Source organism: Pelodiscus sinensis, chromosome 5 (assembly GCF_052426305.1).
Source record: "Pelodiscus sinensis isolate ZL-2025 chromosome 5, ASM5242630v1, whole genome shotgun sequence".
NCBI classification, from domain to species: Eukaryota; Metazoa; Chordata; order Testudines; family Trionychidae; genus Pelodiscus; species Pelodiscus sinensis.
This window is the reverse complement of record NC_143056.1, coordinates 28871195-28896702: the sequence shown is the minus strand read 5'-3', so window position 1 is coordinate 28896702 and position 25508 is coordinate 28871195. Positions and strand designations below refer to the sequence as shown.

The 25508-nt window shown below is 42.3% G+C and overlaps 1 protein-coding gene across 1 annotated transcript; it reads right to left on the bottom strand.

Moving 5' to 3' along the window:
• Positions 1-799: 799 nt before the first annotated feature.
• On the bottom strand, positions 800-12068 carry LOC102455909 (alpha-1-antiproteinase-like). Its single transcript, XM_006133682.5, has 5 exons — positions 11954-12068; positions 7798-8455; positions 5752-6022; positions 2649-2796; positions 800-1043 (listed from the first exon to the last, which is right to left on the bottom strand). The coding sequence occupies exons 2-5, from the start codon at positions 8438-8440 to the stop codon at positions 852-854; spliced, it is 1254 nt and encodes a 417-aa protein (XP_006133744.3). The 5' UTR covers positions 8441-8455; positions 11954-12068; the 3' UTR covers positions 800-851.
• Positions 12069-25508: the final 13440 nt, after the last annotated feature.

The window sequence follows — 25508 nt, the reverse complement described above, 5'->3', positions numbered from 1 at the left end:
TATATTCATTCCTCAACTCCTTTAAAAGGAGTCTGTCAATGGGCGATGAAGATTCCCCAGTGCTTGCATAATTACTAGCGAAAACATATCACATGCTCATCCAGCTATTTCTCCACACTGACTCATGAGATGGGTGCACCTTTAACAGAGTTGAAGTTCAAATACCCACCCAATCTATCCAGGCTTGCTGAATGTACAACACTTGGTTGAATATTTTGTGAGAACAACCTTTTTCATGGTGTATTATTAGTACTTGAAGTTTCTCATGAAGCTGCACATTTCAGACTATATGAAAGACTTGGTGCCTGCTCAATTCTATTAATGAGCCCAGGCTTGAGATTGGAGGGAAAAGTTTCTTATCTACGCTTAAAATAAGTTTACCCATTCCCAATGATAACGTAAAATGCTAGCCTCCTATCTTGCTTTCTCTCCTCTCCTTCCTTCCCCATTCACCAGCTCCCTTCATTTCCCAGAATAGTGCTACATCTCCAGCTATGATAGACACACAAAATGGTTCATCATTTTATCCCAAGCACATTAGCTGACAGCCAAAATTTAAACAAGAGGCTTCTATTGTGATGCAAATCACCATGGCTGTGTGCTGAGAAATCTAGAAATCTTACAAAAATCTCTTTATTCTCAGCTATCAGAATTTTGTTCCTTGCTGCTCTAATTAAAAAACACTTTTCCTGCCCACATCAGATAACCATGCTGCTTAAGCCCGATTTATCTTTTTCAGCATCAGTTGCTAGTGGTTTTGATGCTGAGAGAAAATATCCACTAAGAAAGCAAGGAATACTTCAGGTTGCAAAGCTTCTTTATTTAGTAATAGCCATCTGAATTGATAGCACTTAATGTTCGAGAGGGTTATTTATTTTTCCGATGAAGAGTGTGCTGTTGGTAGTTTTTTCAAAAATCAGCATTAGGAAAGGACAGTTGTATTCAATGGTTTGAGGCATAGACATCGGCATTATTTCAATGGCAGTAGCTGCCGCTGCCTCTGTGCCTCTTTCGTCAACGTTCAGCACGGCCTTATGCACAACCTGTGGGAGATAAAGCACACTCTGTGATTCTGAACAGAGAACACTAACTTACAAGTAAAGGTGAATCTGATGGCTTTCAGAGCTGTTTAGAAAGTCTATTGGGGAGGAGCAGGCAGCTGGACAGGACTGAATGGAAACTGCAGAAAGAGGAAGTTTTCCTATTCTTCTAATTACCACATCTCTGAGAATCTAGTGAGGCTGACAGACTCACCACACCCCTGGGCAAGGCAGGGGGGATGGCTCTATGCCCCCCAGAAGGAGCAGGGCCTCAGGCAGAAGGATGGGCCTGGGGGCATTGTAGCTGCTTTCCTTGGGACTCCTATTTGTCTGCATCTTTTTTAGACTGTGGTGCCCCAAACTGGACATGATGGATGTGTATGACCCTCCACTCATGAAAAAGATTTTGTTTCAGTCTACAAAAAATAGCCTCACTCCCAGATCTCCAAGATCTCTGGAAGAGATGGAGAACTGGCTTGTGAGGGATTGGGGCTGAAATTCACCTGTGTGCAGAGGACCAGCACAAGGCTCCTGCAAGACTTAATTACTTCTTATGCCCTCTAAGACTAATAAATATAGGAGAAGCCTCTGAATTGCTTTTATTACTCTCTTTATGCCTGGGGGAAAGGAAACAACTGAAGGGATTTGGGCAAATATATCTAAGTAGCCACTATAAATGACATCCAGTTATAACGCCAGAAATCAGTCCAGAAACATAGATACTTATCTGAAACATATCTCTGAACCCTGTCTTCTTTTCTTCCTTCTCTGCCCCGCTCTTTCATGATATCTCTACATTGATTTGCCTTCTTGTGGGGAGGTGGGAGAAGGCATGGAATGCCCTTCCGTTTCTTACCCCCAACATGTACTTCCTCCAGACTCAGTGGGGTGACCAGCCTGCACTCCACTCCTGCTTTCCTGAAGCAGGAGGCTGGACAGTATCTTCCAAATATCTTTGGCAGCTTCTGTTGAGAATCAGGCTGCCAGTTCACCCTCTCATTTTGCTGGAGAGGAACTCACATATGTCCTGGAGCAGAGGTGTCTTAAGACTGGTTCAAAAAGGGTTACAGGACTGTTGAAGAAAAGACACCTTATCCTATGTCTGCACAACGACAGAAAGTCAACCTAAGGTATGCAAATCCAGCTATGTGAATTATGTAACTGGAGTCAATGTACTGTAGGTTGAGTTACACCATGATTGCAGGGTTTACACCTGAGGGGGACAATAGGAGAAACTCTCACATCGACTTCCCTTGCTCTTCTTGTCCGGGGTAGAGTAACAGGGTCGACTGGAGAGTGATCTGAGATCCATTTGGCAGGTCTTCACTAGACCCGTTAAATCAACTGCTAATGGATCAGTCTCAGAGCATCAATCCCCACTGTAGAGTAGATGTAGCTTTTCAGAGCAAAGGGATAATCTGAAATCCAGGTTGACATCAGGCCAAATTCATCCGTTGTGTAAACCTCCTGACCTAACAAAGTTAAGCCCAGGAATTAAACTGTCCCATTGTGACTGGTGATCTGACATAGTGACACTGTGCTATGCAAGGTACATTTTAATGTGTCTTTTTTAAAAGGAAAAGAGAACCCCTGAATTTGCACACTTACTCTTGACACCTTCAGCTCACGCTCTCCTGTTATGCCAGATAGATCGGCTTGGTCAGTGAACACATCAGTAATGCCCATGTTGATGAGATGGTTCTTTAAGTCATAGGTAGCAGAGATTGAAAATTTTGGGATGTACAGGTTTACTGAGCTGTTAGAAGAAGAAACACAAGATTCTTGATTTAGGCTTGATTTAGGTTGGTGGGGACTCTATCAATGAGGGTGCTAACAACTGTCTGAGTGGTATCCTTCCTGTTTTAGCAATCTATCTATTGACTTTGATCTTTATCTGCTTAAGTTTAGCACCCATTCTCCAGATACTTAAAGAAAAAACAGGAAGGAGGGTGGGAGACAGAGCATTATTCTCTTCCCCTCCCCCCTGCCTTTCCCATCTCCTATTTATTTCGAGTTTTCAGATCCCCTACTCATAACTCTGGTCATCTGAAGAAGTGGGCTGTGCCCATGCAAGCTCATGATACCATTTACATGTTTTGTTAGTCTAAAATACTTCAGTTAGGTCAGAGTACAGTGTACAAGTTATTTAGCTTCTGTGATGTACAGAAAAACCTCGGGGAGTAGGCATGTTCCTTTGTGTACATACTAACTGTCCCTCTGATTTCCAATGCTTTCAAATGGCAATGCAGATAATGGGCCTAACTCATCTCTCATGTAATGCACCTGACTTTGGTGATATTGGGCCAAGCCTAGAACTGGTCTATTAGTTCACATGGTCTTTCACGTTTTTTTGCTCTTCACTGGACTTAAATCAACGATTAATTTAGCTCCAGAGTTTGCAGCTGAGAATTATATTAACTATTTTTAAGAGTCTCATTACCAGCTGCTATCCAATTTATTGCCCAATATCTCTAAATCCTTTGTGATGCTTTATATTTCAGTGTCCTCAATGACTCTGCAGCACATCCCCATTTAGTATCATCTAGCAAAACAGCACCAGAAAACCAATCTGGTTTGTAAATCTGCTGGTTAAATATGACCAAGATTAACACAGATCTCTGCCTCAGTGGACTCCTGGCTCAACATGACTTTGAACCTGATCCAAAGCCCTCTGTCATATATTGGGAGATCCCAATTAATTTCAGTGGGCTTAGATCAGGTCCATTTTGCTTTTCAGCTGCACATTTGATTACACTGCTTTAACCCATGCCCATATCCAAACTGATGCAAGCTAATTTATCTAGTAAGATTTTGTTAGATGCTGCACCAAATGCTTTACAAAACTGCAGTTATTTTAGTTAACAAAACTCTTTGTTAAATGAGAATTAAAGGCTGCTGTAGAGAAAGTCATGATTTGATTTATACAGCTTCTGTAATGGTGCTAGAATTTCTTTTCTCCCCAACAAATTGCAGCAGCGGAACACTGTAACTGATGTTGAGACCAGTTGTGGGAGCTAGCAGAACTTCATCAGACAACTATAGTTTGAAAAATAAAACCCTAGAAAATCAGGAAATCCGCTAATTACCATAACTCTGATCATGTAATTGAATGATCCTCGTAAATGTCTATGACAAGCACTTGTAGTATTCTTCAGATTTAAAAAATGAATAAGTAATACATTTTGAGTGTGCCATCACCCCTTGTCTTCTAGGGCTATGTTTAGACTGCAGGCTTCTTTCAGAAGAAGCTTTTCTGGAAGAGATCTTCCGGCAAAAACTTTTGAAAGAGAGAATCCACACAGCAAAAGCGCATCGAAAAAGAGATCTGCTTTTTCAAAAGATAGTGTCCACATTGATTGGGTGCTATCTCACATTTAATTTGTGATTACTATTGACAGTGGCCACCAGGGCACCTGTGCTTTTTCCTGGAATCCTCTTCTTTTGAAATAAAACCCTTTTCCCTGTTCACACACGTCTTTTTCCGAAAGAGCTCTTTTGGAAAAAGGCTTCTTTCTCATAGAAATAAGTTTAGCACTGTCAGAAAAACCCTTGCGTTCTTTTGACTTTCTGTCGAAATAATGTAATTGCAGTGTGGATGTGAGTGTAGTTTTTCTGGAAAAACACGTTTTTCTGGAAAAATTCTGCTGTGTAGACATACACTAGGTTAAAGAGTTTGTCATAGTTTTCTTGTTTCAGAGAATGAAATTCTTGGAGGCTACGTCTACACTGGCCCCTTTTCCGAAAGGGGCATGCTAATTTTCAACTTCAGAATAGAGAAATCCGCGGGGGATTTAAATATCCCCCGCGGCATTTAAATAAAGATGTCCGCCGCTTTTTTCCGGCTTGGGGAAAAGCCAGAAAAAAGCGTCTAGACTGGCCCGATCCTCCGGAATAAAGCCCTATTCAGGAGGATCTCTTATTCCTCCTTTGAAGTAGGAATAAGAGATCCTCCTGATAGGGCTTTATTCCGAAGGATCGGGCCAGTCTAGACGCTTTTTTCCGGCTTTTCCCCAAGCCGGAAAAAAGCGGCGGACATCTTTATTTAAATCCCGCGGGGGATATTTAAATCCCCTGCGGATTTCCCTATTCTGAAGTTGAAAATTAGCATGCCCCTTTCGGAAAAGGGGCCAGTGTAGACGTAGCCGGAGTGTTTAATCATGTGCTTAAATTCCCTGGTAGTTGTGATTCTGGCCTATGAAAAGTGTTAATACTGCTGGCAATTTGTCAAGATATTTCAAAATGCTTTCCTATCTTGAAAAGTGACTGAAGAACTCGTGTCTTCGTCTTCAACCAAATTGAGCACATGAATGATTCAAACACACTTTTACTACTTTTTATGCCTGACTTGCCCTGCAGCTCTGGGTGAGATAGCTGGATTCTTTTCCAAACCATGTATCACTGGAAGAATAATTAAATATATTCCAATTACAGGATCTTTATAGATAGGGATGCCTGAGCCAAAAAAAGAATCCAGCTTGACTCTGAAAGCTCAGGGTGAGTTTGCAGGATTGGCAATGAAAAAAAAAAAAAAGATTCAACTGAGCAGGTTTGATTTAAAGTCACTGAGGGATGACAAACATGGAATCCCCAGGTGCTATTTTCAGTGTTTAACTTTTCAAAGTAAAACAGCATGCCTGATGTGCCATTCCCACATATTTGAATGGATGACTCCATAATATTTTGAAATGCCACGTGATTACCGAAAGATTACCTTCGCCAGACTGAGCGTGACCATTTGGACACAGTTTCTTTCTGCAGAATATCTTCTACCTGCTTCATTTTTCCTTTTTCAGGCATAATAAAAAATGCTGTAGCACTTCCATTGTAATGAAGTTGGACCACTGTGCAAGATAGTTCTGCATCAAAATGGAAGTCAAACATGCCCATTCTGTGCATCATAGGAACTTTAACAGTTGTTTTCTCATCTACAAAGAAGTCTCTTTCTGTAGTGTGCTCTGGCTGAAAAGGTTTCTCCCACTTGCCTAACAGAAAGAAAGAGAATGCAGTTGAATATTTTGGAAAAGAGGAATTACACTTGTAGTGCTGGTGAACCATGTCAGGTTATGTGTTTCTGCATTCAAAAGCTCATTTTTATGTATAATGGATTATTTGTTTTGCAACATGCCTTTATTTTTAGGCTACAGAAATATCTAACCAGTGTGGAGCACCCCAGAAACATTAAGAATTACAATAAGCTTTACAATGCCTAGGGCCTTATCTAATTCACAGTCAGTCCATTTTGGTCAATTTTATGGTCGTAGGATTTTAAAAGTTGTGATTTTCATGATCACAACTATTTAAATCTGAAATTTCATAGTGTTGTAATTGAAGGGGTCCTGACCCCTAAAGTAGTTGGGTTGCAAAACTATGGTTGAAGGGTTTCAGTGCTGCTACCTGTACTTTTGCAATACTATTGGCAGTGTGCTGCCTTCAGAGCTGGGCAGCTGGAGAGTGATGGCTGCTGGTCATTCAGATGCTACAGACTCACATTCTATTCCGGAGAGCACATGTAGTTTCACTGTAAGGTACGTGCAACTCTATAGATGAAGCCCACTTTACCTGTGTTGTAGTCCGAGGTCCTGATTCAAACCCCATTCATTTCAATGGAAAGACTCCTATTGACTTTAGTGGGTTTTGGATCAGGACCATAGTGGGCATTAAAACTTGCTTTAATCTGCTTATACTGACTAGTTTCATTCTACAATGCCATATTGTGGCAGCATTGATGGTCATACTAATAAGTCATGAAGCACGTCTGAAAAATATTGGTCTGCAGTAGACTGGCTACCTTGGAATCAAGCAACCTGTGGAAAAGATGGTTAAGAAAGATCAGGTAGTTCACTCATCCCTTAATGTTTACAAGCAAAAATGGGGAGAAGCAAGGGGTGTAACATTCACTCTCCACACAAAACTCTAGCTGCAGATGAAAGAAGTACCTGTAAGGGAATGATATAGACCTCCTTTTGCCCCAAAATTCAATGATGATGCAGGTTTGCTGCATGCCTTGGGTGAGAAGGGGGTGTTCCTCTCATAGAGGAGTGATCCTGTATCTGCTTTTTGCCACTAAGTGAACAGGAAGGTGGACATTTGATTTTCCACCCATTTCTTTCTACTTGAACACTTCTTTGAAATCATAATGGACTGATTTGAGAACTATCAGGTGAGGTCAGTGTACAAGATTAACAATCTGGACATTTACCCATAAATGATAACAAAAGAACTAGACGACGTCTAGACTGGCATGATTTTCCGGAAATGCTTTTAACAGAAAACTTTTCCATTAAAAGCATTTTCGGAACAGAGCGTCTAGATTGGCATGGACGCTTTTCTGCAAAAGCACTTTTTGTGGAAAAGTATCCGTGGCCAATCTAGATGTGCTTTTCCACAAAAAAGCCCCGATCGCCATTTTCGTGATTGGGGCTTTTTTGTGGAAAACAAATCTCAGCTGTCTACACTGGCCCTTTTGCGCAAAAGTTTTGTGCAAAAGGGACTTTTGCCCGAACGGGAGCAGCATAGTATTTCCGCAAAAAGCACTGATTTCAGATAGTAGGAAGTCAGTGTTCTTGCGGAAATTCAAGCGGCCAGTGTAGACAGCTGGCAAGTTTTTCCAGAAAAGCGTCTGATTTTCCGGAAAAACTGGCCAGTCTAGACACAGCCCTATAGTTTTATTCTGTTAGGTTCTAAGACCAAATATACTTAGCCATCTGAAGCTTCTATATTAAACAGACATCTGTCTGTAATGTATATGTCTACTTACCTTTAAAGAAGATGTAGCTAACTAAAATCATTGCAGTCTCTGGATCAAGATCCTTGACTAATTCAACAATTTTTCCATGTGTTTTCTTCTCTACATAATCATTGATCTGTTTCTGAGCCTCTGCAGTATTCTTGAAGTTGACAGTAAAAGCTTCTGCTTCATACAGGTTTTTGACATCAGCAAGGAACTTCTCTAGTGGTTTCAGTTTTTCTTTCAGAAATAGGGCATTCCCCATGTCGAGTTGGAGCTCACGGTCAGGATGATTTAGCATGTGGATGAGATGATGGAAACTATCATGTATCTCCTGCTCCTGAAGCTCTGTCAGATTAAAAGCAAGTCCTTCCAGAATTTGAGTCAGGGTGGCTGATTTAGCACTAAGGGCCAGCATTGCAAAGGCAGTAGAGATGCTGATAGGAGAGAGGAAAACATTCTTCCCTGGTGCATCTGAGGCAATCTGCTTGAAGATTCTAAATGCAAAATCAGCATTGCAGGGAGATAGTTTGCTTGCATGATTCTTATGGCTTTCTTCATGATCTGTATCTTTATGGTCACCATGTCCATTGTGGTGGTCAGGCAGGTGATCACAATGGGCAACAGTATGAAGCCCAGCAAGTAACAAACACAGATAGAGGACAGGCTTCATCTTCCAGTGGAACTACTGTGTGTGGAAAAAACAAATGGGTTAGTAAGTATAAATAATTAAACTTAATTATGAAAATTAGTGTCTCATCCCCATGTAATAAGCGATCCTGTGATAATCTTGTCACTGATTTAAGTTTTTGTATGGCCCAATTCTGTTCTTAATGATGAATTTAGCTCGCCACAATTCTCCTGAATGCTCCCTCATCCCCACAACCATCCAGTGTTAATGCTGAAGAAGCAAGGATAGGTCACTGAAGATATTGTGTATTTAATTGAGGCCAAAGGATAGAGCGGGGAAAATATGCAATGGATGAAACTTTACTCGTATGGACACATGCCTGTCTAAAGTATGGCACATCTTGTGACCCAAAATACTACAGTGCTGGAGACTATTTTTGACACTAAGGCTCTAAGGTTTTTCAAAATAGGAGGCCACTGAGTTAGGAGATCCAGACATCTCCTTCATCAAGAAAAGGGGAAGAATTAGGCAGGCAGGAATCACTATCCAAAATGGAATATAAGTTAAGGGGACATGTTTGGACTGGTTCTTATTGCCTATGAACTGATTCCTCCATGATCCCTCCCTGCCTTTAAATACTCTAATTAGTGTTAGGTTTACAAGATGCTGCATTTCCAAAAAAACTCTTACACTCTGTGTAACAGTGAGATAGCTAAGTAGAAACACCACTCTAGAAAGTGTGATGTTACATTCCACAAATAGAAAAATACTGCAGTAGAATAGAGCAAATATTATTACAAAATACTTTCAGTGAATAGTCACTCTACTTTTCAGATGAATATACTTAATTTGTGTTTGCATCTTTTTATTGTCGTTCTGTAAATATTTGATCCTTTTAAATCATGAATGTTTGTGAAAAGTTGACTTCTGTTTGTAAATATTTCAGAAAAGTAGAACATCTGCAAGTGTTCATAGAAATCAAGTTTTAAATTTACACACGTATTATTTTAAATGGATATTCTCGAGTTTTCATCCAGTCAGGACACAAAAACAATACTTCCTGTTTTATTTGACTAGCTTTACAAAGCTTCTAATTTGAATATTGGGAGCAAATGGTTGCCAAACAATATGAATAAAACCATTTGACAAGAAATCAACTCTCATATATCATGAACCTCAGCTTAATTTGCTCACAGATTCACTGCAAGTCTATGCTTTGCATTCATTTGGATAAATTATTAATTGTGAACTGTTTGCTCAGCTCTACTCATAATTTATCTAAGTATTATCAAAATCCATGAATATTTAATTTCACGTCAAAGCCCCCTCCATTCTTTGCTCTCATCTCTTTTAATGCCTAATATACAATATTATTGGAATTGTATATGGGCAGATTTATTAGCCAATTTATATGTACTTGGAATTTGAGATACATATTTAGTTTAACTGTCCTAGCTCAGAAAGTTATTTTAGTAGCTCAGACAGGATGTTTCAATTACAGCTTTACTTTCAATATGAATTCCATTTTTCTGTATTGCTAGTGTTCATATTTCACTACAAAATTATAATAGTTTTTTTTCTCGCTTTGGTTGTTTTTGTGTCTGACTGGTTAATTTTCATAGTTCATCATGTTGCATTGCAATTTTCAATTCATAGTCAGAATCAAATATAATTTGGACCTGGTTCTTTCAGCGTTGTCAGCCTTAGGTATTAAAAAATCACAAGCCAGGCCCTCAAAAATAATGAAATGGGGTGATATAACAATCATGCGAGTTTAAAAACCCCAAACAAACATTTTTGGTTCTTTTTATTTACTTTCTGGGCTTTGACCCTTTATAGTACACAGTGGGATCGGGGGGGGGGGGGGCATATTAGTCTGTTTCAGCAAAAACAACAAGGACTCTGTTGGCATTTTAAAGCTTAACAAATGTATTAGGGCGTAAGCTTTCATATGATATTGAGTTGTACCTCACAAAAGCATATGCCCTAATACATTTGTTAGTCTTTAAAGTGCCACCGAACTCCTTTTACTTTTTAAGGGGGGGTCACACTTTCAAGGTTTCCTTTGCAATCATGAGAGCTAGAGATTTACTTAAGAAAGATTTACTTAAAAATCTCAGATTCCCCCTGTAGGGCCAGAAGGGTCCTAGAAAGATCAATAAACCTCTTCTCTGAGGCAGAACCAAATAATTCTAGACCACCCATCCCTGACAGGTGTTTCATAGAATCATAGAATACTAGGACTGGAAAGGACCTCCAGAGATCATTGAGTCCAGTCTCCTGCCCTCATGGCAGGACAAAATACTGTCTAGACCATCCTGATAGACATTTATCTAATCTACTTTTAAATATCTCCAGAGATGGAGATTCTACAACCTCCCTGGGCAATTTATTCCAGTGTTTGACTAACCTGACAGTTAGGAACTTTTTCCTAATGTCCAACCTAAACCTCCCTTACTGCAGTTTAAGCCCATTACTTCTTGTTCTATCCTCAGAGGCCAAGATGAACAAGTTTTCTCCCTCCTCCTTATGAAACCCTTTTAGATATCTGAAAACTGCTATCATTTCCCTCCTCGATCTTCTCTTTTCTAAACTAAACAAACCCAATTCTTTTAGCCTTCCTTCATAGGTCATGTTCTCTAGACCTCTAATAATTCTTGTTGCTTTTCTCTGGACCCTCTTCCATTTCTCTACATCTTTCTTGAAATGCGGTGCCCAGAACTGGACACAATACTCCAATTGAGGCCTAACCAGCGCATAGTAGAGCAGAAGAATGACTTCTCGTGTCTTGCTCACAACACACCTGTTAATGCATCCCACAATCATGTTTGCTTTTTTTGCAACAGCATCACACTGCTGACTCATATTCAGCTTGTGGTCCACTATAACCCCTACGTCCCTTTCTGCCATACTCCTTGCTAGACAGTCGCTTCTCATTCTGTATGTGTGAACAGTTTTGTCCAAACTGTTCTTAAAAACTGCAATGATGGGGATTCCACAACCTTCCTGGAAGCTTATTCCTTAGAGTTAAAAAAAAGGGTTTCCTAATATCTAAGTTAACCTCCCTTAACCCTAAGCTCGTACCCTCATCTAACTCCTGGAGCCTGGACTTTAAGAAACATACCAAATATTATAAAACTTGCAATAAAATCGTGAGTGATACCCCAAGACACGGTGTTACTTTCTGTCCTTATTAAAATCAATGGCAGTTTTCCCCTGACTCCAGTGCAGTCAGGATTTCATTCATAAAGTAGCACAGCCTAAATGGGATATTTTTGTGTTAAGTCTCTATTAAATTAATGTCGCCATATAACTACTTACCCACACATTGTTAAATTAGTCAATTAGTGCTTTTGCAGTGCTCTGATCAGCTAAAGAATTCACTGCATTTTAAATATCACCATGATTATTGCTCCCTGGAATGGTTACTCAAGACAGATTTCACTGTACCAAACAGAACAAAAGGCACCACCATGTGAATCAAATGGCATAAAATAAATTGCATATAACACTGGTAATACACATTTGAAGTCCAGTGGTAAAATGATTACTTACAACAGATTCCAAGGATACTGTGTGTTTGCCAGGATTGTGCTGTATTTTGCTTTGCTATTTATACTGCTGAAAAGCATTATTAAAGCAAAATGTCATCTAGTAATGATTAACCAAGTCAACCAAGGGTTAGTGCTTTAATGATTGCACTGAGCAAACAGTGATGATGTTAGTTTTAGAGAGTTATCTAATTTTGCTGTGTTTGCATGCTCTGTGGGTTTGTGCACCTTGGTCATAGGAATCCACCTTATTTCTGGGGATGCCACAGTGACAACAAATGATAAAGCTCCACTCTTGCAACTACTTTTATATGCATGAATAACTTTATTCATTTCAATAATCCCATTGGTTTCAAGCAAGTAAAACTACATGTGTATAGTATTGGTTGGGGCCTAATGGCAAACCTCAAGTAGTTAAATCCTGAAGGCAGCTCTCTTCTTAATAGTGTAAATTGAGATTGGTTCCATCCCAGAAAACTTGTAGTTTTTACCCTATGCATGAACTACAAATAAAATTAACCACTTATTACTAATTATCTACATTTTCATTGACACCGGAAGTAGCTGAGAATTTCTTCCTCAAAATAAATAAAAATATTTCCTTTAGGATTGTAGTGATTTTAGGCTGTTATAGTGGCTAGCAAATTCCACTGTGCTTGCTATAGTGAATAAAAATGATTAGCACATTGGCTGGCAAATATAATGGTCAGCTATGTTCTAGTTCTTTTATAATCTCACTTAAGAATCAAGAACAGAATCAGGCTTGATGGGGCAAAATCCAGAATGCCAGCAGTCTTATGAAATGATTTTAACTTACAAAATGATCACAGTTTAATTAAAACAATAGGCCTGCTGGTTTATTTTTGTGATCTCCTTTTTAGTGCCAACACCATCTTTTCCATTCAGGACTGGCAGAGCACTGTCTGCTTATGATGGAGTCCAGTTCTCGAGTTATTTGCAGGCTGGTTACTGATAAGGATGAGAAAACCAAGTTAATCACAAATGTTGTGTGTTGTTTGCCTTTCAGTAGTCAGCATTTACCTGTCATTACTTCACAGTGGAGTCATTGGCTCCTGGACACGGTGCTACCATTTTGAGTTAATGGTGTCTTACATTCACCTTATATACATGCTGATGACTGCACAAGGTGTTAAGGAGAGACTCATGCCCTGTGTTAGCACATATTCCCATATTCATACAGGAGGTATTTCCAATGTATATGGATCTCCTCCCGCCAACATGACCGACTATTGTTTCTTCACACTTGTTCCATCTTTGCTCCCACTCCAGGCTCCACGTTGTCTCTTTCTTGGTCTGGGGAGCTACCTGTGGGGAAAGTAGCAAAGGCTAAACAGGATGAGGAGCAGAGTAAGTAGTCTTGCTGGTCCTCTCTGGCCCAAATGTGCCAACTGGGTGGCTGAATTCTTTTACTCCCTGACTGAGAGCTACTTGGAGAGTCAGGAGTCAGCAGCAGGCCCTCTGTTGTGGAAGAGAAGATTGTAAGTTTAAGGCTTCACTCCAACAAAACCCTGAACCATGTGTCTAGCTTTGAGCTGAGGTACAGTCAGATTGGAGCCAGCGGAGAAAATGAGCATGTGTTTAAAGCTAAACATGTGCTCAAATGCTTTTCTGGATTGGGGCCTTAAGGAGCAATGTCAGAGTGTGGGGAGGACTCAGAAGACTAGGAAACCCGAATAAAGGGATATCTTTATAGTAGGACTGCAGTTTCTGTGGAGGAAAGTGCATCCTAAAATAAACAGTGAAAAGTTGCCAGCACCAGATGTTATTCATCCAAGAGTTACTATGATATGTAGCTAACCACTTGCCCACATTCTGTTCCATATGAATGAAGGATAGCTAATATAAGGTCAATTGTCTTTTCAAAGAGGCTCCAGAGACAATCCTGGCAATTGCAAGTGGATGAGCCTAACTTCTTTTGTAAGAGGCTATCTTGTCTCACCAATCGTGTAGAATTGCTTGAGGAGGTCAACAAACATGTGATCAAGGGGGATCCAGTGCACTTGGACTTTCAGCAAGCCTTTGCCACATCAAAGGCTTTCAAACAAAGGTACTCTCATGGATCATCTGCCGGTTAAAAGGCAAGAAATAAAGGTAAGAATAAATAGTTTGTTTTCAGAATGGTGAGAGGTAAATAGCAAGGTCCGCCAAGGATCTATACTGGGACCTGTGCTGGTCAAGTTAGTCATAAATGATCTAGACAGAGGGGTAAAATAATGAGGTGGCAAAGTTGCCATGACATAAATCAATAGGTCATTCCTCTCCTCCAATACTGTGTGCAGTTCTGGTAACCACAAAAGATATATTAGAATTGGAAAAGCTAGAGAGAAGGGCAAGAAATGTTACTAAAGGTTTGGAAAAGCTTCCATATTGAGGAAAGAGACAAAAAGAGTAGGACTGTTCATTTTGGAAAAGAGATAACTAAGGGGGATATGATAGAGGTCTATAAAATCATAGATAGTGTGGAGAAAGTGAATGAGCAATATTGTTTACACCTTTACATAACACAGGAACCCATGGTCACTCAATGAAATTAATAGACAACAGGTTGAAAACAAAAATAATTACTTCTTCATGCAATGCAAAGTCAATTTTTGGAATTTGTTGCAAAAGGGATGTTGTAAAGGCCAAAAACATAAAACTGGGTTCGCAAAAGAGTTAGATAAGTTCATGGAGGCTGGGTTCAGGAATGTCTATTGGCCAGCATGGCTAAGCCTCTGCCAAGTGCCAGGACTAGAGAACACGAGGTATCTCTCAATAATTGCCTTGATCTATTCATCCCATCTGAATCATTAGCATTGTCAGAGTCTGGAATCAAGCCGAGGGTCAGAGCCAGAGTCAATGGATGGGATGGGGCACAGATCAGAGAGAAGGTTAAAAGGCAGGATCCAATATAGCAGTGTACGAGTGTATCACCCTGAGCCTTTATTTATACACCATAACCGTCACCCGTCCCACGAGTCCCAAAGTCCAACCCGTGTTGTGTCTAGCTAATCTTAGCTTTTAAACCTTGTCTTGGGATAGTTCACACCTGGATGAGACATGTCCCATTAACATCACCTCGTAGCAGTAGGGAGAGGGGGGTCTGGGCCCGCCCTCACTCACAGACCCCAGCCCAGAGCCCTAAGGACTTGGACCTAGTGCGGTCCGGTCCGGCTGGCAGGGCTTCCCGCTGAAACACGCCAGCCTGCGGGCTACCTGCGAACACCCTGCCCTGAGCTGCTTCCTCTCGCTTTACCTGACTCTCTTAACTTCCCCACCACCTCCATCCCTCCACCCCCTTAGGTTCCCCGTCTCCCTTTCCAAATTACCCGTGTCCTGGCTCGGCGTCCTGCCCCTCCCCAGTGGGTACCTCCCTCTTTCATACTCTCCAGGCCATGTCCCATTTTCCCCACGTCATGCTCTCTCCGCCCTCTTACACTCCTTCTCCGGACACCACCCCCAAACAGCTGTTTGGCGGCCCTCTTGTACGCCACGCCTGTGCTCACCCTGACTTGCCACCCTTGTCCCCGTCCCTAGCCGACGCGGGGGGTTTTTAAGGTATGGGGCCGTAGTGCCCATCATACATGCGTGCCGCCCTGCACAGCTGGTTGGCGGTGCGAGAGCACGCTGCACACGCACTCGCCCCTGCTTGCCGCACCCTGTACAGGACCTGAGCGGCGCGGGGGAGGGGAGGTTGGAGTGCGGGGTAGTAGCGCCCCATCACAAGCAGCTAGCCAGAGATTCACCTAATTGATTGGACAACTTACTGTGCCTCCTTTGGCTTAAATAGGAAGTCCAAGCCAATCACAGGGGATAGACATCTTCTCCAATTAGGAGAATCATGGGTGGTATCTATGGCAGTTAGGGTCCACCAGCTTACAGTCTCTGCAAGTACCTGTGGTGGTACCTTGGTGGTGATTGTGGCCTAGGGCTTGTCTAGGTCCTCAATCTGAGACCCACAATCCCTCACAACTGGATGCCAAAATGCCCATTCCCATAACTGAATGAATGCGGATGGAATTTCCCTTCCCTCCCTTAGTGTATTTTGATCTCTCTACTTTTATCTCTGCATAGGCCTTTTATACATTTGACTGATTGAGGTAAGAAGGACATTTTAATAATCATTTTAATCCAGATTGCTATAATATTTTGAATTATTTACCAGCAGGTTTAAAGTATACATTTACATAGTGGGAGTGTTTATTTATAAAAACACATCATGATTTTTCATGGAAATGATAATACAGGACAGTGAGTGGAAATGTAGGAAAAAAGAAAAGCAATCTTTCAAGTTATAGAGCCTCAAAGGGAACACATACATACATAGTGACATTTACCCATCAAGAGAGACATAAGTATACAGCAAAAGAATAAATTCAGAGAAAACACCATAAATTAAATGCATGAGATATGAGAGGAAAATTCCATCAAACTTCACACAACCCTATTCAAGGACTTTTCATCATCTTAACTCAAATAGCCCCTTCTACATGTTGCCACTTGAGCACAATAGAAAAAGACTATTTCATATGCATCTTTATTTATATCCTATTCTTTTATGTACAAAGCAGTGAAAACCACTTTAAAACTCCAGATGTCTCATAAGGTTTTCAATTCAACATCTTGTAATCGAACATTTGGCACATTAACATAAAAACATAAGCACAGCCGTACTGAGTCAGACAACTGATCTATCTAGCCCAGTATGCTGTCATCCAATAGTGGCCAATTGTTAGCCGACGGTTAGGGCTTCCTATAGTTGTTCCTTAAGACCAGCTGAAGTTTTTTTAAATTGTGCCTGGTTTTGTTACAGCAACTGAAGGAGTTAGGTTAAAACTTAAACAGTTACAGGCTTATTGAGGAAGCTTATAAATTATATGGTTGCAATGGCTATTGTTTTATTTTTTAACTGCTAGCAAAATATAGATTTTAAAAATGGTTACAAAGAAGATAAAGATAGAAAAATAGAAATAATGGTACCAAGTAACAGCTTACTTTTTCTATGTGTATACTTAAGACAGAGGACCACATCCAGGTACAATTTTTACCCCCTTTTGTGCCTTTTGACTTTAGCGTGTTAGGCCAGGGCCGGTCCCTCAATTCCTAGGAAAGACGAAAATACGAGGTGGGCGTTCCCATAGAACCTCGGGAGGTTAAACACCTAACCCGACCAGCAGGTAGAGGGTAGAATGACACTTAAAGTGAGCGTGTGCTGGACCCATCTTTTATACTTATGGGGTCACGTATTTCTCTTTCTTATTTGTTATGCCAAATGGGGCTGGTCTGTCTTTTGTGAGACCAGTTCTTACAAGGGAGTTGTGAACTTAATTTACACTTGTAAGAGAGATAACTAAATTGGAATTACTGGGGATTATTTTCTTAGTGGGAAATTCCTCTCCCAGGGACTGTGTGTGTGTTTGAATCAACATGGGTGCCAGCCGGGGCAGTTTTCGCAGCCTCGAGGCCACCTTATTGACTTAATTGCTTTTTCTCCACATATCTGTTTTTTCAGCTTCTCAGGATCAGATGAGACAGCATAGACTATGCTGATTTTACTGCTCCTTTTCTGCCCTGTATGCTTTAGAGAGGCAAATAAGATGGATGATATGGGGGGTTGGTCTGTCTGGCTACACCAATCCAAGATGATTTACAGGGAATGAACAGAACAGGTAATTATCAAGTGGTGCATCTTGTGTTGCCTAGTCTTGGCATGTCGTAGTCAGAGACTTAGCCATATTGGCTAGCAGCTATTAATGCATCCACCATCCAAGAACTTATCTAATTCTTTTTTTAACCTAGTTATGTACTTTTGACCATTACAACATCCCTTGGCAACAAATTCTACAGATTGACCTTGTATTGTTTAAAGAAGTACTTCCTTTTGTTTGTTTTAAAACTGATGCTTATTAATTTAATCAGCCCCGTTATTGTTCTATGTGAAGGGTTAATTAACAGTTCCCTACTCACTTTCTCTATACCATTCATGATTTGATAGGCCTCTATCATATCTTCTCTTGTTTCTTCTCCAAACTGAACAGTCTGGCTATGTATAGACTGGCAAGATTTAACGCAAATACTCTAAACGCAAGAGTTTTTGCGTTAGAGTATTTGAGTAAGAGAGCGTCTATACTGGCATGTGCCTTTGCGCAAAAGATTTGCTTTTGCGCAAAAGCATCCATGCCACTGTAGATGCTCTCTTGTGCAAGAAAGCTCCGATGACCATTTTAGCCATCGGGCTTTCTTGCGCAAGAAATTGATGTTACCTGTTTACACTGGCCTCTTGCGCAAGAACACTTGCACAAGAGGACTTATCCCTGAGCGGGAGCATAAGTGTATTTGCGCAAGAAGCACTGATTTCATACAGTAGAACTTCAGTGTTCTTGCGCAAATACTTGCGGCCAGTGTAGACAGGCGGCAAGATTTTGTGCAAAAGCAGCCGCTTTTGTGCTAAATCTTGCCAATGTAGACACAGCCTCTATCTTTTCCCATCTCTCCTAATATATAAAAGCCATCCCATACCCCTAATCTTTTATGTTGCTCTTCTGTGTACCTTCTCCTATTACCACGTCTTTTTTTAGAAGAAGCTACCAGAACTGTGCACACTATTGAAGGTGTTTGCATACCTTGGCTACGTCTACACTGGCCCCTTTTTCGGAAGGGGCATGCTAATTTTGAAAGTGGGAATAGGGAAATCCACGGGGGATTTAAATATCCCCCGCGGGATTTAAATAAAAATGTCCGCCGCTTTTTTTCCGGCTTTGGGAAAAGCCGGAAAAAAGCATCTAGACTGGCCCGATCCTCCGGAATAAAGCCCTATTCCGGAGGATCTCTTATTCCTACTTTGGAATAAAAAAATGTCCGGAAAAAAAGCGGCAGACATTTTTATTTAAATCCCGCGGGGGATATTTAAATCCCCCGCGGATTTCCCTATTCCCACTTTCAAAATTAGCATGCCCCTTCCGAAAAAGGGGCCAGTGTAGACGTAGCCCTTGTGTTTATGGAGCAATGTTATTATTCTGTCCTATTATCCATCTCTTTCCTAATGGTTCCTAAATTTCTTTAGCTTTTTTGACAGCCACTTCACACTGAACAGATTTTTTGGAGAACTATTCACAATGAGGCTAAGATCTCTTTCTTGAGTGGTGTGATGGGTTGCTCTGCTCACTGATGGATGGCAGGTGGTTCTGGGGATTAGCCTCGTCAAGCCAACATCTCTTCTAGTGGCTACACCTCATCAGTTTCTCCTCTGCAGTCCCATCTTTGCTCCTGGGACGACAGCATCCTTTTTGTAACTCAGCCAGGTTACTAGGGGAGAGGGAGATGAGTATCAGTGTTCTTCCTTCTTGCAGTCTCAGGCCACCTTCTGCTTCACTGCCAGTGTCTGGCAGGGGAAAGCAGGCCCATCCTCTGTTCCAGTTTGTGCCTCCAGGATCCTTTATACAGCAGTCCTGGTTCATTCACTGCCCCTTGTTGACTTTCTCTGAGCTGCTTCCCTATCTCTTGAATCTGTGCCACTTCTCTGTTTCAACATTTAATTACCCCTAAGGCAATTTAGCAACAGTCTAGGATGTTACTCTTCTACCAATGTCCTATGGTGGGCAAGGAGCACCTCCTACAGTATCTCTGAAATGAAATGTCAAATGAGTGTTAGGGAGGGCTTTGTTGTTCTTTCTGATGGGACTTTGTTAAATCTGACCTGTCTATCCCTGTATCACAAGGAAAAATGTATTCGTGGCTTCATAAGTGGTTTGGAAATTACCCAGCGTGGCAGCTGGTGCTGGTGCCCTTTCACTTAGTGCAGTGGTTCCAGGAGCGGCCCGAGGCCGACTGCAGCAGCTGGCGCCCCAGGTGGAAGGCACAATCCGTGGCCCCACCTGCATGGCCGTCAGTGGCCATGATGTAATCATTGAGTGCCCGGGCGCCCCGTGATGTCATCATCGGGCTCCCCAGGCTGGCGGCGCCCTAGGCGACTCCCGAGTCTGCCTATGCTCACGGGCCGTCCCTGAGAGGTTCCCAATCTTGGTCTATGGACCCCTGGTGGTCCATGATGGTACTGTAGGGGGTCCGCAGAAAGTTTAAAATATAAATTAAAATAAATGTACACAGCATTTCATAGCCAGCACATCCTTCAGCCCACATTGCTTCCCGAGCCGCGGGAAGCAACGTGGGTTGAAGGACATGCTGGTTGCCTGCACAGAGCTGAGAGGCTCCTTGCCAGCAGCCTGCAAGTCCCTCAGCCTGCATTGCTTCCCGAGCAGGCTGAGGGAGGTGTCTTAGGAAGCAGCAAGGGCTGAGGGACATGCAGGCTGCAGGCACAGCTATATTGTTTTGCGGGGAGGGTCTGTACAATTTTAATAGATTGAAAAGGGATCCATCTGCTTGAAAAGGTTGGGAGCCACTGACCTAGTGGAATTCACAACTCTGAATTACATGCCCAGGCACCTTATGCAATACCTGAGGAAAGGTAGGTACCTCAAAAAAGGATTTGCAAAAGTCAGCATGCTGAGCAGGGAGCTGCCTAAACAAACCAGTAAGAAAGGCTGAAGAGCGTGAGGTCTAAGACCCCCCATCAAGGGGAGTTAGGAGCCTAAATCCAAGCTGGAGGAAGAGGCACACTTGTCTCCATTTGGGATTCTTAGCTGTGAATTTCTCCCGTAGTGGAGTACCCAAAAAGTGCCAGAGGAAAAGGGGCTGTTTCCTCCCTTGTAGCCTTTATTCCAGGGGTTAAGGCAGTCACCCATGAATGGGGAGACTGGGGTTCAGGCCCCTTGCTGTCTGATGGGGCTATAGAATTTAAAGTTGGGTTTCTATTTCCTAGGTAAGTGATAGGTATGGAGCTTTCTTGGTGGCTCTTGCTAAAGCTGTGCCACTGTGTATCAATAAATAATAATGAAAGCTGAAAGACCGGGGATGAGAGAAGAATCCTGCACGTCAGTGAGGAGGGTACTCTCTTGGGAAGAGGAACATCCAGCTACCAGCCCCTGTGCCAATGGCTGTTTAATTTCTTTGCAACCTATTTTTGGAATAAGGAGCTGTGGTCTTTTAAGGAAGCAAACTGGCATTTTAGGGGCCTTTCCTTAGCTTCAATGTCGCTTGCTTTCCTGTCCTCACTCCTTGTTGCAGCCTGGACTCATCGTAGTAGTGGCCCTTCTGTGTCTCTGTGGCCCTTCTGAGTCTTTAGGCCTCTTCTCTGCCTGTTTGCTGCTAGCTCTGTGCAGCAGCCTTTGTGCTGCTTTGGCTGGGCAAAAGGGCTTGTTTGTCTGTTTTCCTTTCTTGACTTTTTGAAGGGGAGTTTTGTGACCCGTTGAGTATTTATTTGGTCTTGTTTCTGATACCATGTGGAGAAACAGAGATCCAGGATACAGTATTCAAGGTGAATGCAAGACTTTCCTTATGTCCTGGTTATATAAAGATGGTCTTTTTATAATGACAAAGTTCAAATTACAGTTATCACTTGAGTCCTCTGTTACGTAACAAATACAGAGTTCTGTGTTGTTTGATATAGTGTCTGTCACAGTTATTGACTATGTCTTCTATTACATAATATAGTGCACAGATATCTACTGTGTCCTTTTATTATTTAAACAGTGCTTATCACAGATATCTACTGTGTCCTTTATTACTGTACACGGTCTATCATAGATACTGACTGGGATACCTAAACTTGTTTCTGTGAAGCTCAACTCTGCAGCTGCAGTTAACTTATTGACACTTCTTGAGGAAAATTATTTATTGTAATTATTATGCACATATCAATGATATGTGCCAGCGGGTGTCACTGCCCATAAGGGGGAACATTTCTCCATTCTCCCGCCTCTGACTCTTCAATGTCCCTCCTCCCCAAAGACAGTGTATCTCCCTGATGCCCAGCACCTCTTCCCTTGCAGAACCAGGGGCACAAATCCTGATCTCACCCCACAAATCAAGCAAACGTTCCATATTGTCCCCTTACCATAAGCAAGGTTCCCTGGCTTCTCCCCCGCAGGAGTGTTGGTAGGAGAGCAGCTGTGGTTCCTGGACATTGCTCTTTTCTGATGGCAGGCATGGCACAGTCTGCTCAGCCCTGGGACTGCCACAGCGTCAGCTCAGCCCTCAGGGCTCAGCTCTCCAGCAAGTCCACTCCAGCTCAGGAGAGCCAGCGGAGGGGGCAGAGAAAGGAGACAGAACCTGTTACCCCACTCGGAGTAGGGATTCAGTCCCAGGCAACAAAGGCCTAGCCCTGGAGAAGCTGGATAAAGAGGGGTGACACTAAGACCAGTTTGGTCCAAGATGGAGGACACTGACAGATGGCTCATGGAGACGTGGAAGGGGCGGGGTGCACTATGGTGTATGAAGAGTTAAGGGTGAGGGGCAGGTATGTGGTTGGGTGGAGGGATCTGGAGGACCCCCAAACCTGGGGAAAATGGGGCAGGGGAACCCTGGCTTTGTATGGAAACCCCCAGTCAGTAAAAGAGCTGAGCAAGTCCTGCTGCTGGGGATAGGCTGAGGATGCTCTTGCTGGCAGCTTCATGCTCCACCCTAGCGAGGTATGGCTGGCTGGGGAGGGCACTGCACAGTCTGCAGTGGACGTGTATATATATATATATATATATATATATATAGCTTCCAGCATGGAGAACAGTGATGGGGGAACAGGGCAGTGCTTTGGGGAGGGAGGTCCCTAACTTCCCACTGCAAAATATCATTTTTACACCCCTTCACCAACTTCCCTCCCACCGTGAAAAATCCCTCTTTTCCCAGACTCCTTAAACTACCCCCTACACATGCTCTGTAAAACAGGACAAGTGCACAGGGCTATGTATCCTAGAGCTGTGCTGATGAGCAGGATCAGAAGGGGAGAGGAAAGATGCAGTGAGGGGTAGGGGTGGGGTGGATTACACTCCTACATGTGCTCCTCAGTTTCTGCCTCTGCTGGCAAACCACCTGGGACTGTGTTGCAACCCACCTTTGGGCCATGGTTCACAGTTTGGGCAAAGTGATTTGTTTATTGAAATCTTATGCTTTGCTGAGTATGTTTATACTATCCACGTGCATGTATGATTTTTATATTTAAAATTGTAAATATTGGCTATGTACGGGTATTTCAGGTTTTTGCTTCGGAGAGAGAGCAAACAGGCATAGCTCACCTATTGTGAAGAGTGTCTACTCAAGTGAATAGCGTGCTTCGTGGACAATGGCCCATAAGTGATGCCAATTCAACTCTGAGGCCACTTGCCTAAAAAGGACATAGACAGGTGACTTGCTTGTATGACAAACTCCTTTTTGAGAAGTACTTCCACACAATGAGAACAAGGGATTTCCCTCCACATGGGCAAGATTATAAAAATGGCCCTAGGGATTGCTCCATCTTTGTCTTCACTCCAGCTCTTCACTTCAGAAACATCTTTTTCTATGATCAAAGGGCCCATAAAGGATTGATGACCCATACTAATGCAGGATGTATTCCAGACACTTTTAAGATAGCAGTTTATTCCATCTGGGTATGCCTACACTACCACCCTAGTTCGAACTAGGGTGGTAGTGTAGGCATACCCTCTCTGCTAAGAGACTACACCAGGAACTTTGTGATTGGTGTATGTAATGTAATTTCTTTCTTTCTTTCTTTCTTTCTTTCTTTCTTTCTTTCTTTCTTTCTTTCTTTCTTTCTTTCTTTCTTTCTTTCTTTCTTTCTTTCTTTCTTTCTTTCTTTCTTTCTTTCTTTCTTTCTTTCTTGTTTTGTCATTTCCAGTTTTAACCTATTTTGCAACAAACATGCATCAGCATTTTAGCAGTGACATGGTTACCTTTGTTTAAGTAAGTTTGCCCATTTACCCATATTTTCTAACAGTAAAGCCTCCTCCAACTGCAGTCCTGTCCTGCAACCCTTTCTCCCCCGTGCTCTTTAACCACTCCCCACATGGTATCCCCTGAGCCTCATGCACTTGCCGGTAGGTTAACAAGTACTAGTCATGCAGCCCATCCTCCTTCTGCCCTTCCCACCAACTGCCATCCCACCCCTACAGTGCACGATCAGCTCCTCTCACTGCGAAATGCAGCCCCCTACTGGTGCTGCTTCCCTCCAAACTATGTACATATTAAAAAGCAGACGGCCTAGTTCTCCCCCTTTCAAAAGCGGAATGGCCGTGGCTTCCTTCCCAGCCCAGTAATGGCAGTAGAAAAGCTCAGAGGAGAGAAGAAAATGTTCTTGAGATTTAAATGCAAAGTCCGCATTGCTAGCAACTACTTGCATAAAGGTGGTGTTTTCACTTCTGACATTGCCTCTGACTGGGAAAAGCTGTTCTGGGGGATTAATAACTGTCTGACTATGCTTGTCATCATGGTGGTCAGATACATGATGAGGCTGGACAACCACAAGAAGCCCAGCAAGTAACAGACACAGTCAGAGGATGAATTTCATTTTCCTTTACAGCTATATTCTTGAAAAACAAAAGAATGCAATAGTCCTTACTCATGGAAATGTTCCCTCCTTCCCTATGCTATTTGTGATTAAATGGTTATTTTCTCTCTACCCTCGTGGCAAATTCACCTCTCTCCAGCCAGTTGGGAGATTGTATGTGATGGGGGTGGGGGGAATGGAGTGGAGCTGATGATAGAATCACAGGAGTTGGGAACCCAAAGCATGTTGGGAATCAGAGATAGGAAAAAGTGTGAAGTAGGAACAGACTTGGTGCTGGATTCCTCAATTAGCACCATCTTAGTTGTGCCATTCTGGCACTCTCCACCCTAGAATAGGGTGTCTTGTGGAGGGGGAGGTTGTGAAAGGGAATTGGGTGAAGGTAGGCTGGGAGAGAATTTAGCAGTAGAATCTTGATCGAAATTACATTATGGGACACTAAGCTAAGTGAAGATTGTAGGGAAGGGCCATATCTGGAACATCAAAACTAAGTCACCCATCTTAACTTTCAGTACTATAATGTAGTGAGCTTTAAGAAATGGTGATGAGATTTCTATAGCATCATAAATAGAGGAATAACTCAACTCTAAAGGGTTTTCACATATCAAAAACTTATGATTTTGCTTTTTTCCTATCTTTATCTGTCCAAGTAGGTAACAGATTTCCAGTTAGATTTCAACTTGGCTAGTATGTGCTAAAGAACCACTTGGTTTCTTATACTAGAGTTTTAAACCGTGCTAGAATGTGTTTGCTAGAGCTGGTTGAAAATTTTCAAGTGAAATGTATTTCCACTAGGAAATGCTGATACATCAAAATAGAAATGTTCCAAAGGACTTTATGTCCAATAAAGTTTAATTTAGAAATTTCTGTTCTCGTCTTCTCCTCACCCCACAGCTTGAGGAGGAACAGGCTCTCCACTCCAAACCAGAAGGGTACCTGTCTCTTGGTCCCCCTGGGTGGTTCCTGGGACCCCTGGGGCTACTCCCTGTGAGGGCCAGGAGGTCTCAGGGGGCTTGTGGCTGTGCCATCAGATAGCAGGCTTGTGGCAGGGAGAGCCGCATGGTCAGGGTGCTGCTCTAAGGCCGGCTTCCTGCCACAAGGCTTGTCCAGGGTGCCTGCAGCTTTAAGAGGTTCCAGGAGACAGGAACTATAGAGTTGTGATTAC